The 14,933-nt window shown below is 41.2% G+C and overlaps 1 protein-coding gene across 13 annotated transcripts in view; it reads right to left on the reverse strand.

Annotated features, from left to right (window-relative positions):
- Window positions 1-978: 978 nt before the first annotated feature.
- Window positions 979-14,933, reverse strand: part of LOC110445208 — a 106,093-nt gene continuing 92,138 nt past the window's right edge. For all 13 annotated transcript variants that reach the window (XM_021489705.1, XM_021489713.1, XM_021489710.1 and 10 more), the window contains one exon: window positions 979-3,004. In XM_021489705.1, coding sequence (XP_021345380.1) covers window positions 2,605-3,004 — 400 coding nt within the window. In that variant the 3' untranslated portion in view covers window positions 979-2,604. The remainder of the gene's footprint in view (window positions 3,005-14,933) is intronic.

Below are 14,933 nucleotides of genomic sequence, written 5' to 3' on the forward strand. Positions count from 1 at the left end.
TTCTACCCTTTGTCCCCTCTCCTTCCTGGGGGGTGCTTCGTGCGAAATTAGTACACATACACATAGAAGACATGTAATTGTTTGAATTAGCTAACAGTACATTCTGTTGAACGCTGTACGCGTCAAAACCAGGCTTAACTAATTCACCCTTACATTTTTAAACTGGACTTGCCCAGTCTTTGATTTGGTAAGGTATATGTGTTAATACAACTGTAATGGGATAAAATACGTATGTGTGTGGTATTTGATGTTTTACACACGTGTTCAGGTTTTGGTACGGTGCTCATGTGTATAGTGTATACACGTGTGTAGTATCTGACATGATTAATTGTGCCCTGAATGTGATTACCTAGCTTCCGAGTAATCTATCGCTGATAAGTTCCATTTTTCCAAGACAGTGAGAACCGCAACACACGGTACACAGATGTAATGGCCTGGTAATGGCGGGTTACAAGGAGCAATAGACAATGTGTGTAAACTAAAGCCCGTCCCTTGATCTGGAAAACCATTTCCTCACCTGAAAATCCATCGCCTTTGTCTACGGAAATATTGGTGTACATAGGATACAGTTTCCTTTCAAAATTTATCGATGAATCCAAAAGAAGTCCGCATCATTCCTCATATAAATTAAACAAAAAGCCACGCCTATTTAATGGTGCTCAGAACTAATTAGCCCCACCTCTTTCAACTTTTTTTTTTCAAATATCAGGAATTAAGAATCAAAGTACCTGAGCGCCTGCTCGATATTGCATATTCCAAGTAACCTATAATAAACACAGCCTGCCAACGGTAATATAATGTAATGTGTCCCCTATCTGTAAACATTCCATTTTCGTAAATCGAATTTAATTGCAAAACATATTAGGTAAGATGGTCTGCTTGTCCTAGGGGAACTCGGTTAACGATCTGCCGTCACACCAAGTGACGGGGAACTTGCCACCATCACCAAGGACGTGAAGTGAAGGAAGGCGACAAGGGTTAACATGTGTTCATCATTTTATTCCATGCTGGTTTCGGTGTGGAAACATGGAACAAAACCTCACGAGAACAAAACATATCACTAATGCAAAAAATATATTATTTAATTTAACGTAAATTATCTTCGCCTCTCCCTATATATATCATATCTCTTTGTATTTGATTTTGAGTTATTTGAAAGTGTGGCATATTTTTTTCTTTACGATGACGTCACTGCGTCATAGGCTCAATGTTTCAAAATGGCTAGTTCATAAAATTTACGAATGAAGAGGAGAAAGCAAACCGTACGACTGTCGACGAGAAGGGAAACAAATCTATAAATAAGTTTTTAAGATGAGGAGTGTCTGGGGACTGCACAAATACCACTAATATATAGTATATCCAGCGAAAATAGTCAAAGATGCACAATAAATTAAAAACGAAATTAACAAATATTTTCTAATACGAAAAATCGTCCTTCAAATTGACTACGTAATCTGAACAAAATCGAAAAATAGAGGGTCCTTGATCAAATTCTGATGGGTAAAGGGTCTTCGTAGTAAGTTATAGCACCCTTCTGTATCGACGTCAATCCCTTCTTTAGCCTCAATTTTCTCAAATCACACCCGCAAACGAAATATCAATAACTGACTTTCAAGACAGTTCTCTTTCGACGTAAATTCCCAAAGGACGACGAAGTTTCACTGTGCATTCTTTTCACGAAATATCCTTCTCCTTTGTCAGCTTTCACTTAAAACTGATGTAAAATTCATCTCTTCTGTTGCAATGACAAGCTCAAAAACATTCAGTTTATCGCAAAATAATCACATCCATTCCGAGAACGGTAATGCGCCTATTCAATGCGACAGAGAAGAATTCCGCCTCGCTTTGACGAGGCATCACGTGACAAATCCGTGACATGAAATCCACACATTCGACGCCTCGAACTCCTGGGGTAGATTCTACGACCTCAATATACATGTACATCCGAAGGCTCTAGATAATCATTCACTTGTGGAATATAACACAAATCGTGTGACTTATGCATATTTGAAATTAGCTCATTCCTGATTTCTCAAAAGGAAAATGCACTTTTCCTTCAACTTGCACTGTACGTTGTGACCTTGTAACCGATTGGAGACGTAGGCGTGTCACATTGTAGCCAATGGGTGACGTGGGCGTGTCTCACTAAAATCCCATTGTGGTTTTATTTATGGAAGGGAGATAACTTGAAATATATTTTTTCAACAAAACGTGACGTGTACAATGATGAACACAATTGGCAATGACTGCAGGGCATAGACGGAGTGAAGCATAAACGAGCATGACGTCACTTGCAAATTGACGTTAATGAAGTCAAAGGCGAGACTGAATAAATAAGAAGATATGTTTGTAGTAAAACTAGGAATTCAAAGTATCCAATGTCGACACAAGGATAAACACTGACAATGTCGACACATGGAACACAATGACAATGTCTGAAATCCCATTCGGAAGGTTCTGCTTCAAATCAAACTGCTAGCATGTCGAAAGCTTCCACAATAAATACTCTTTATATGGTGTATGGAGATGAATACATGGGCACAAGCAATCGGATATGATGAATGAGAATGGATGTTTCCAGTGTAATGTCGTATCCAGGCGATGCTACATGACGCTGCAGCATTTCTTTTGTTTCTTTTTGTCCTTATTATCTCCAATGACCATCAGGCCATCCGACTGACCCCCACCCACCTCCACTTTAACGGTCGTCGGCGACACAGTATCGTCTATTTTGCCATTCTGTCTCGCTTTTGCGTTAGGAGCAGCGTTGACAGAGGCTGAAGTTTGTGGTAAAAGTGTTTCTTCCACCACTGAACAGTCTTTTCCATTTCCGGGAGAATGAAGTTCTAATTTTGTCTCTGACGTCACTTCCTCTTCCGGTGTACCGTCCGTCTCATCACGTAAGATGAACCTATCTCGGATTATCGTTGCCTTCTGTAAAATTTCCTCGGCTTCTTTGCAGAGATCGCTTCCGGGCATGAATGGGTTGTCTCGACTTTCCAAGCTATCGATGAAAAAACGCAATAATAAGTGAAATCATCGCTACATACAAAACATTACATGCATGAAATAAAGTCGCTTTTAATAATGTAGTTCATGATAGTAGATTAAAAGAAACAAAAATAAAAGCACATTTTTTCTCTCTCAAAATAAATATGAACTGATCAAGGTTTTGGCAAAATGATAATTATAAGAACATTATAATTTAGCAGAAAAATAAATGTTCAGCTCGAGCAAGTCTTTTATCTTTTAACGACAAATATCATTTACATTTTACAGTTAATGGACATTTCTTCAATATTATCAAACAAATCCATCACCAACAGAATATCATTATTTAAAGAGAGCGGACAAATACTGTATTGATCGTTAACTATGTTTGGAGACAGACTATGGCGTTAAATAGGTGTGCTAACGAGTATATAACGACCCTAGGAGTCGATGGGTTTTCTGTGTACCACACCCTACGGCAGCAATATAACGACTAAAAACATAGTCTGGGGTAGCTTCATATATCTGATTAATTATGGAAATGCAATGGAGAGAGGAGTATGGTTGTGCATCCCGCGAGTACCATCAACCGAACTCTTCAATACTGTATCCGGTACCGCGCGCAATACCAGTAAATATGGCTGAAAGTGATAAGAACTTCCGAAGAATTACAACTCATCCAAATATCTAAGGCAATATTGATGCCAACAGCATAATGATCTGGAACTGCTCAATCTGTACAGGGCTGTTGTGCAATTGAATCAATATGACATGGCTTATATCCCACATGCACACCATGAGGGATGTGGAAGTAGATCGCACGCAACACAAAGAAATGCATTCTGGATCAAGATTATATCCGTAGTTTCGTAACGCCTATAACTAGACATATGCAATCATACATCTATCCTCTAAGTCAACAATATTGATAAATAAAATTGATATACCACCACATTTTCAATAGCATGCCATGATTTGAACAAGCATGCATCCTACATTTTAATGTCGGAGAAAGATATGTGAGGCTGTTAATGGGAGCTTTTAATACCAACACTGCTGAAGCCATTCTCCTGATATTAATAAGAAGAATAGCTCCAACTCATAACATCAATAGTTATAGCACACACACACACATTGAAAATAGCTTGGTCGCATGTGTAAATCGTTTTGTCAGGAACAAATTCCATTTTTGTGTGAGACAGTGCCAGCTGTACGGCGTGTGGGAGTGAGGAATCGCGCTACACGTCAAACCCAAACGTAAAGCATGTGTTTGGCGCACATTAATTAGCGCGCGCGGGTCTAGTAGCAATGACAACATCACAAAACATTGTTTATGATTAGCTCTAAGCACGTGAAACATTAAACCATGCACATTTGATTTTCATCACTCTCCGTAGACAGGGACATGAGAATATGTTTATATTGTAAAGGTATGTTTGGACAATTCCGTTTCATCGGGTCCCTGTGTCTCATTCAACAGATCATTTCATCAAAGCTTGTATACACATCACTCGCTGTAAATAGCAGCGGTTTGTAATATAAATGTATTATCAGATTCAAATCAAAAACTATCGATCAGCGCAATACACTTTTATAAATAGTTTTTGGTTCGCATATCTGAACGTTCTTCGGGTGGCGCAATGGTTGGCGCATTCTCCTTTCACCAACTCCGGACGGTCAGGGTTCGACTCCCCCATTGGATGAGAAGCATCCTCGACACTCAAGGGGTTGCAATCACTTACGCGTGCAGAGAGCGAAAGTGATCGTAAACCCTGGAGTATCGAGGATGGATGAGAAGCGGCTTGGGGTCATCATGGCTGCCTAATCACAGGGGTTTTCTCAGAAACCAACAAAATCGATTAATATAAAATAAAAATATTAAGTTATATAATATATATTCACTATATCTAAATAAATGCTAAGATGATTTACTGTGTAGATAAACTGAACTTTATGTAAGTGATACTTTGAGTATCAACTAAAACCGATCACATCCCGGGTGGAATCAGATTGTCATTTTAAACATGAAAATTAATTTCAGTTATTATTTTAACGATCCGAGTATTCCTAGGTTATGACCTGCTCTGAATGAAAGTGGTACTGCCCAGACGCCTGTACTCGCGACAGCTGTCAGGCCGTACAGCCAGTCTCATCAGCCTGGATTAGCCCGCCACTAAACCAGGAATTCGAGGCATGTGATTCTTATAGCGCCAGCCCACACTTTGTGTACACCAAAACACATGTCCCTCGCAAGGAGGAAAACATTGCTATGTCTTTCCACCCTCCATGAGTACCGCAAATAACTGACTCGGGGTCTAGACTAAGTATACGGTGGNCTCTCCTCTACTTTGGGGAGGGGGACTGACACGTCTGGATAAGACACTAGCTATAAGCTGCAAGGGAACGCAAGTCTAGCTGTGACAATAAACACACACATGCAACACAGAGCAGTGGTGGATGTAAAATACACCATCAAATCGTAAAAAAAAACCACGACACAATCATGCAATTAAAAAGCAATGCGTGAAATTACTCAGAACTACAGAATTAAACAGTGCATATATATATATCACTGAGTTGGAAATAAAGGAAATGTAAGTGATCCATTGCCAACTGAAACTGTTTTCAGATCATGTCAAACTATAGAAATAAAACAATATAATTGTGTCTCCAACCCAAATCTGAAAGAGAGAAGGTCTGTCGGCGTGTCTATATAAGGATTAGGCGCTAATTAAAGTTCGTTCCTCTTTTTTATATTCATTTCAAATACTCATCCTTTTACTATTTAACATAAACATGACTACGATCGATATATATGTCGCCCGCCTGTCTCCTCCCTACACGGTTTTGTGTGTATCGTGCCGAGGAGGATTACATTATCAGCCCTCCACGAGAGGGACCCTGCTGTAGAGACTTGAGAGTTGCTAGGATTCTTATGGAAATATAGCACGCTATCTGATCATAAGATTGAAGAGACAGAATGTAAGATTTACAATATAAAAGGTATTACAGATAGTTATTTTATTATAAATCGATTATAAATCTAAGAGGGAAATGCCTATTTTTGTTATTGTTAAGTACAGATCGACTATGAAGGATGTAGGTTTGAACTCCTAAGCGAGTCTAGGGGTTCGATCACTGGCTTGAGTCCTTCTGTTGAGTTGCATGTACTTCTCGAAGCATCCTCGATATTCAGGGATAACGCTCACTTATTGCACACATAAGTGAGCGTAACCCATGGCCATTGAGTGTCGAAGATGTTCCCGAAGGCTCCTTACTAAAAACTGCCCGAGGGTTCATTAATGCCCGAAGGTTTCCTACTTGCACATCTAAAACATATTATAGTTAGTTATACACACGAATATCACGGAGAAGAACAGTAAAGACATAAATGCGAGCTGTTCGTTACTCATTAAATCCACGGTTACATGAGTAAATAGATATGGTTTTTAGAATAAGGCAAAACACTGGTGAAATAATCGCGGATCTGATAACCGTTACTTAGGTAAAACTTGCAGTAGAACGAATAAGTTGCAGTCAGACAAGAATCATTATAGCTATGGTATTGATGTCATGGCAGTAAAATGCGACAAAAATCGTCCTTGCAATGAAGTTGTAAAAAAACCCTCGTGCATCCTACCTGTGACAGGGAGTGACAAATCGATAATAACATAAAGCTCCCATTATTAGCCGGCCGGGGCACAACAAAGCTGCTATGGCTATATTGGACCAGGACTATTACACGACCAATCGGCTAACAGATGTTGTTCAATAGTCCGAAAGGGCGTTCTACTGTATAGTCGGGGATGGTGTCTCACCGGAAATGAACATTTCAGGAAAGGGAAGGACACATTTCTTTGAAACGAACATTGGCCAATAGTGCAAGCCAGAATTACTTGGTATCTAACTTGGTCGGACCAGAGAAAAATAACTCATTGGTAACCAAAATAGCCGGGTCTAGGTTTAACGTCTTGGTAACCAACATGGCCGGGTCTTGGGTTAACTTCTGGGTTACCAACATGGCGGGTCCAAGAGAAATTCTAGCTACTTGGTAACCAACATGGCCGGGTCTTGGGTTAACGTCTTGGTAACCAACATAGCGGGTCCAGGAGAAATTATAGCTACTTGGTAACTAATATTTCCGGGTCATGGTTTAACGTCTTGGTAACCAACATGGCGGGACCAAGATAAATTCTAGCTACTTGGTAACCAACATGGCCGGGTCTTGGTTTAACGTCTTGGTAACCAACATGGCGGGACCAAGATAAATTCTAGCTACTTGGTAACCAACATGGCCGGGTCTTGGTTTAACGTCTTGGTAACCAACATGGCGGGACCAAGAGAAATTCTAGCTACTTGGTAACCAAAATGGCCGGGTCTTGGTTTAACGTCTTGGTAATCAACGTAGCGGGACCAGGATAAATTATAGCTACTTGGTAACCAAAATGGCCGGGTCATGGTTTAACGTCTAGGTAACCAACATGGCCGGGTCATGGTTTAACGTCTAGGTAACCAACATGGCGGGACCAGGATAAATTATAGCTACTTGGTAACCAACATGGCCGGGTCATGGTTTAACGTCTAGGTAACCAACATGGCCGAGTCAGGGTCTAACGTCTTGGTAACCAACATGGCGGGATCAGGAGAAAATATAGCTACTTCGTAACCAACATGGCCGGGTCAGGGTGTAACGTCTTGGTAACCAACATGGCCGGGTCCAGGGGAAAGTCTAACTACCCGATAACCATTTTGTGCTTAACTGAAATCGTAAATGTTCGTATAACTCGTCTTCAACAAAGTTCGAAACCATGATATTGGCTTGGCCATGTATTTATAGTTCATGGGCAATCGCTTACTGCTTGGTACACGATTGACCTTACAAAGGTTTATCTGAACGGCATTATTGTTATACATATATATGTAAAAAAACGCATTTCTACAGAAAATTATCTTAATGCAGACAGCAATTTAATGACCTGCTTATTAATGCCTCTTTAATCCCCGCGGATCGATACACTCACAGTATCGCTGTTTCTAACACGGCGCGCCCCCGGATATGGGAAGTGTCAAGGTGCACCATACTACTCTGCTCTGGAATTCAATTTGTAAAACTTGTTCCATGTGATTTTCGAATGCAATTAGGATAATTTGCAATCTTAGTTATCGACACACCGACGGCTATACCGAGTACGTACAGGCTGACGATACACACGCTGCTATCCGGAGCACAGGGGCTTGATCATTTGTAACAGTTTATGTTTGGAATTTGGTGTGTTCAGGGTAATATTATCGTAGACACTTTAGGAGCGTAGATCAACTTTCTTCAAATATAGGCCACCCGAATAATGGTATAAACGAAAAAAGACGAATGAGGTTCTCGATGTCGAACAAATGAGCCCTCCCAAATTCTTTGCATCAAAAATCACACTGGGTTTATCTCTACACACAGACTCAATTGGCTAAAACTCTCAATTTGCATACACATTGGAGTTTCAACTGACCCTTGAGCCCTCACAGACACTTAAGTTACATTGTACACGTAGCACGACATTTCTGAACCTACACACAGATTGAAGTTAGGGCACACACACCCACACAGACAGGGGACAGCTCACATTGCTGAACCTACACACAGATTGAAGCTAGGGCACACACCCATACAGACAGGGGACAGCCCACATTGCTGAACCTACACACAGATTGAAGTTAGGGCACACACCCATACAGACAGGGGACAGCCCACATTGCCGAACCTACACACAGATTGAAGTTAGGGCACACACCCACACAGACAGGGGACAGCTCACATTTCTGAACCTACACACAGATCGAAGTTAGGGCACACACCCACACAGACAGGGGACAGCTCACATTTCTGAACATACACAAAGACATTAGTTAACTTGTACTCTGGAACCAACTTACAGACTGGAAATAGCTATACTCCGGAACCTACACACAAACAGGGCAATCTCACAGTCCGGAGCCTAAAACAGACATGACTAACTCATAGTCCGGAGCCTTCAACAGACATGGTTAGCGCACAGTCCGGAGCCTACACAAAGACATGGCTAACTCACAGTCCGGAGCCTACATTAGACAGGGCTAACTCACAGCCCGGAGCCTACACAAAGACATGGCTAACTCACAGTCCGGAGCCTACACACAGAAACGGCTAGCTCACTGTCCGGATCCTACACACAGACAAGGCTAACTCATAGTCCGGAGCCTACACACAGACAAGGATAACTCACAGTCCGAAAACTACACACAGACAAGGCTACCTCACAGTCCGAAGCCTACAAACAGACAGGGCTAACTCACAGTCCGGAGCCTACAAACAGACTCCGGTCAGCTCATGTAATCTACACACAAACAGCACGAACTCACAGCCCTGTGCATGTAAAGTGCACACGGACAGGGCTAACACACAGTCCGGAACTACAAACAGACATGGCCAACTCCAGAGTACGGAGCCTACATACAAACTCCGGTCAGCTTATGTAATAAACCGAAACCTAAACACTGCCAAGAGTTATCACACCAGCTTGACCTTACTTACACACATAGGCTCGGGAAAGAGGATCACAATCCTTACTTCATATACTGACAGAGGAGCGGTCATACGCCCAACCATACAGCTATATCTGCAATACCACTTACATTAGAGACCTTACAACATAGCTATGTCCAAAATACCGCATAATTACATTTCCATACATTAAAGACCCAACGTACCACTATATTTACAGACTACAGGCTTACAGTAACACCCAACATACCACTATGCTATCAAAACCACATGGTTACATTTACAATAAAACTCCACCACGGCGTTTATCTACGAAATACAGGGTTAAGTCAAATTCACGCTTGTATGGCTATTTTGCACACATGAACCTGCAGCAACGCCCACACATGGGTGCTTTGCAGACCCGAGACCACAGCCGTATAGAGTGGACACTTGCGAATTTGTCCCAAAGATACATGTAGGATACCAGTCAATACTTACAAGGAGCAGTATGTGTCGGTTCTCTATCTGAAACAAATACTTCCTGACACAGGGGACGGTGGATGTCGGTCCTCTATCTATAACGAATACTTGCTGACACAGGGGATGGTGGATGTCGGTCCTCTATCTATAACGAATACTTACTGACACAGGGGATGGTGGATGTCGGTCCTCTATCCATAGTGAATACTTACTGACACAGGGGACGGTTGGTGTCGGTTCTCTATCACAATCGCACACTGATTTCCTTATCTATAGCGAATACTTACTGACACAGGAGATGGTGGTGTCGGTCCTCTATCTATAACAAATACTTACTGACACAGGGGACGGTGGGTGTCGGAAATGTCCGTCAAAAGTTGGTTCATCATCTTCCCCGGCTAACCTTGCCACACACCTCCTTAAACCCACTCTCGCTCTCACTGTTTGTATTTCGAAAATGTCTGCTAAATCTTAGTAGCAGAGATTCCGAACAAGTGGAATGAAAAACGTCTGCCGCATTGCGATACACCAAAAACCTTCTCTGGGAAATGTGCCGTAATATTAATAGATAGGGTATTTGTATGTGTCTTTCATGTCGGAGTAATATAAAGAGAGGGGTTATTTTCTCATAACAGGAGAAACGGCATACCGCTTCTCGACAGAATCATGTAAGTGCGGCACCATCAACAAAAGTTCGAGAACACACAAGGTCAGGGGTGATCAAACGGCGGGTAATTAGGCCCAAGTACGCGGTTAGGTATAGAGGGAGTCTGAGCCAGGACTACATACCTCTACACCTCAACAAGTATCGCAAAACGTTAACAACCAATGTCTTATCAATTGTGCTGGCCAAGAAGCACAGAGGAGCGGACCAGCAATCTTATATGTTTGTAAGACAATTAGAGGAACCGCTCATTACCTACGTCAATCGGAAACAAAACCTTGATGTATTCTTATACCAAAGGATGTCGTGGTGTGCAATACATAAGTGTTGCTAAGCAATTGTATTAATGATATCAAGTAATTTGTACCTTATTACAATAGAATGTCCCTATGGCATTGTCTCTCATAGATCAATGACACTATCATGATTCCTGTGCGTCTCAACTAGCTTTGTTGCCTATATTTCTGTCCAACAATTAATTACCTCCCTTGGACGTAAAAGTCCACGTCCACGTCTGTAGTCCTGTAAATTAGCAATTTAACTTTGGTCAATACGAAATTCAAGTTTTGTTTTAGTAAAATGTTAGATTCAACAATACTTGGGTACAACACGTCATTTTAGTTTTGTCAGCACACCCTCACTTTGGCGGATCACAACAGTACATCTATCCTCACGTAGGCCCCCAACACTCCATAGGCTCTTTTTGGTCCCCAACAGTACCAAGTCTCATTTTGGTCCCGAACAGTACCAATCCTCACGTTTGTCCCCAACAGTACAAAGCCAAACGCAAGTCATCAACAGTACCAAGTCTCATTTTGGTCCCCAACAGTACCAAGCCTCACGGTGGTCCCCAACAGTATCGATCCCCATCATAACACGAGTTGATCCTTATCGCGATCCAACAAATGCAAATTCGTATCTCGATATCAACCAACAAATACCTCAATATCAAACATCCCCATTGTGTCTGTCAATCCAAATTGTCGTTTCCTCAGTCAAATCAGTGATAAATATTGATATCGGAAGGTTGATTTATTGAAATTACATTGTATTGTCTAAAGGGTAGTAAATCTTATATTCTGTAACAATTCGCACGTATGGACTAGATGTCATCTTGTCAACTGTATGAAACACGTCTAGAAGGCGTTGGCTCTGAATATTCCTAGTAGTGGGCTAGAAACACCTCAACAAGCCTCGAGGTTGATTTGTGATTAACATTGAAAATCAAATCTAACCCAGGGCGTTTCTATTTTGATGTTTTACATAAATTCATTTGGGAACGTATGTGAAATCGATATGGCGCTCGTAAAGTCGGGAGGTTCGGCAAGCCCATCTCCCTTGTCGAGAATCGTGTTTTATCAAGTAAAAAAGCAACAGGTTTTCTAGTCCATTCATGTGTCGATAATACGTGTATGCCTTCAGACGTTGCCGGCACACATACGTGGATACATACAATATGTTGACGATTACTATAAAGGGAGGCGTAGGAGGTGTTGACAAAATGTGTATGACACATGGAAGGCGTTGGGGATATTGGCGATACAGTGAAGCGTAGGAGATGTTGACAATATCAAAATTACATTGGGAGGCGTAGATGAGACGTTTACGTTAAAGGGAAGCGCATACGATGTTTACCTTATAGGGAAGCGTAAGAGATGTTGACGTTACACGGAAGCGTAGGAGATATTGACGTTACAGGGAAGTGCAGGGAATGTTGACGTAACAGGGAAGCGTAGGAGATGTTGAAGTTACAGGGAAGTGTAGGAAATGTTGGCGTTACAGGGAAAACGTAGATGTTGACGATACTGGGTAGTGTAGGAAATGTGACAATATAGATATAAGAAGCATAGTAAATGTTGACGTTACATACAGGGATAGGAGATGAGTGTACGGTTATTGTCGGGCTAGCAAAGGACTAGACTTAAAACATATGTCCTCACGGGATCTGACATTTAGTTTTAGTGATTTGATGTTATATTTGACATTGTAATGAAGACATGGGCGTGTGCGGAACGGCAGTAACCCATGTTAATGGTACGACTGACATTTAGGTATCTATAGCGATGCACATTTCTCAATGATTACGCGCAGTTAATGTGCATCCAGGATCACCACACCCTGGGCTACACAAGCTGGTCTATACTTTTATATCGCACAGACAAGCTGGTCTATTCTTTTATATCACACAGACAGACGGACGGACCCTTTGGTATCCTCCAGTACCACGCCCTTCACTGTAATCCTTTACTACTGATAGTGGGGACCAAGGGCGGGACAATAAAGATATTTGATGGGCATAGATAGACTAACACACTCTTACGAGTTCAAAACACAACAGGGCATCGTGTTGTTATTTGCATATGAACTTTAAAAACTATACAACCGTATTTTCTTTCACTAAACTCCTTATATCTGCAATTATAGAGGGTTTCAATGCCAAACGGCCAAAAACGTTTGTTAAATTATTTTGTAAAAATATTTTTTAGTCGTGCAGTATCGTCAGCCGTTGTTTTGAACTCTTAACTCGGAAAGAAGCGATAGCCTTGTCGGTCCTGGAGTCAGGTCTCCAGATTACATCCGTTTGACGACGCTTAATCGTTTCGTTTGCCGGATGCATGCGGGCTACATTAAGGTTGTTATCGTATAATAAAACCCCACTTAAACGTGTATATTGAATAACGATGTAAAAACGAAAATGATCATTATTCATATAATGGTTTTTAAATAAATATCACAACTTCGTTGTACAATGTTAATAATACACACATCTTTTCATCATGCACTTGCACTAACAAACATATAAATAAGCTACACAGAAAAATGCATTACATGGAGTGCTGTTTACTAGTTATTTCTTAAGTGGGGCAAAGTTTCCGTTTGGCAGACAGATATGTGTTTGGCAATAAGGTCCGACTGTGAAACGAGGGTACTTGAGGCACGTGCACTGGAATGTTAATTACAGAAAGCCTGGCACGTACCCGGCCACTGACACAAATACAACGTGTGATAGAGCCATGATGATACACGTTTGTGTACCAAGCACGGATCCCATGCACTGGAAACACAGAGCACATTTTAAATAGTAAGTTCGAGTACCAAGCACAGATCGCAAGCACTAAGAAATATACAAACATTTTGAATAGCAGTTTTTGTGCCAAGCACAGATATCATGCACTGGAAACACAGAGCACATTTCGAATCCTGTTGTAGTTTGTTAACCAGAATAGAGCAGATTTCAAATAGTATTGCTTTTATAGTATGCTTTAACCCTATTGTCACAATAAATATATATTATAAAACTTTAACCTTTTTTACCGCATATGTTTAATCACGTTGGACATCTCATAGGAAAATTATATTGCATTACACGTTCTGCGGTAAATGATAGATACATTATACCACGGAATATGAATAAATTAGCGTCTAGACAATACATGACCAGTGTATAATATCTCAAAAAGGTTAATCAAACTGTACTTTTATCATAAGCAAGTGTCGCAGTAGACAGATCAATACTATTGGAGCTTCCGGTACAGGGGTAGACGTCCGTCTGTAGCGGAAGTAGAAGAATGTATGTACCGGAAACAGAGGATCCCAGTAGACAGATCAATACTCTTGGAGCTTCCGTTACAGGGGTAGACGTCCGTCTGTAGCGGAAGTAGAAGAATGTATGTACCGGAAGAAGAGGATCCCACTTGATCTCAGATCAGGAAGAATCGCTGTCTTTTTGAATTTATACTGAAATGGTAATAATTATGTACAGAATAAAGCTGTGATGTCAATATCAGATATTCTTCTACGATAGACTAGTCTCGAGACGCCCCTTGACCTCGAAACATTACCATACGGTTCGGGGTCAGAGCGGCATGACATTGAGATGCCGCTTCTAGTGTCGATGATAACACAAATTGTGGTGATGAAGAATTGACCAGGCACAAAGCCACCGTATTGATCATCAGCGATGATTTTATTGTATCATGCAGTCATGTTTATTTCATCAGATACGTCGAGATAGGAGATCGTTATCTTCAGTGCGCTTGACTGGCTTGATCGGTCGGCTCATTGTTACCATGTCTCCGCGATTCTTCCTTACTTGCACAATCTATAAATAATTCTACATAACCCACTATTCATGTCCAATCTGTCTGTTTCATTGATAATTTTCTTCATTGATTAAATGGCTGAGCCATTTCCTGCCATACATCACTTTGCGTAGTGTTATAAAACCCATAATGGTCAAAGTAATTGCACTCTTCATCCGGACGAGAACTGGGTTTTCCCGCG

Source organism: Mizuhopecten yessoensis, unplaced genomic scaffold, assembly GCF_002113885.1.
Source record: "Mizuhopecten yessoensis strain PY_sf001 unplaced genomic scaffold, ASM211388v2 scaffold2111, whole genome shotgun sequence".
Taxonomy (NCBI): Eukaryota; Metazoa; Mollusca; class Bivalvia; order Pectinida; family Pectinidae; genus Mizuhopecten; species Mizuhopecten yessoensis.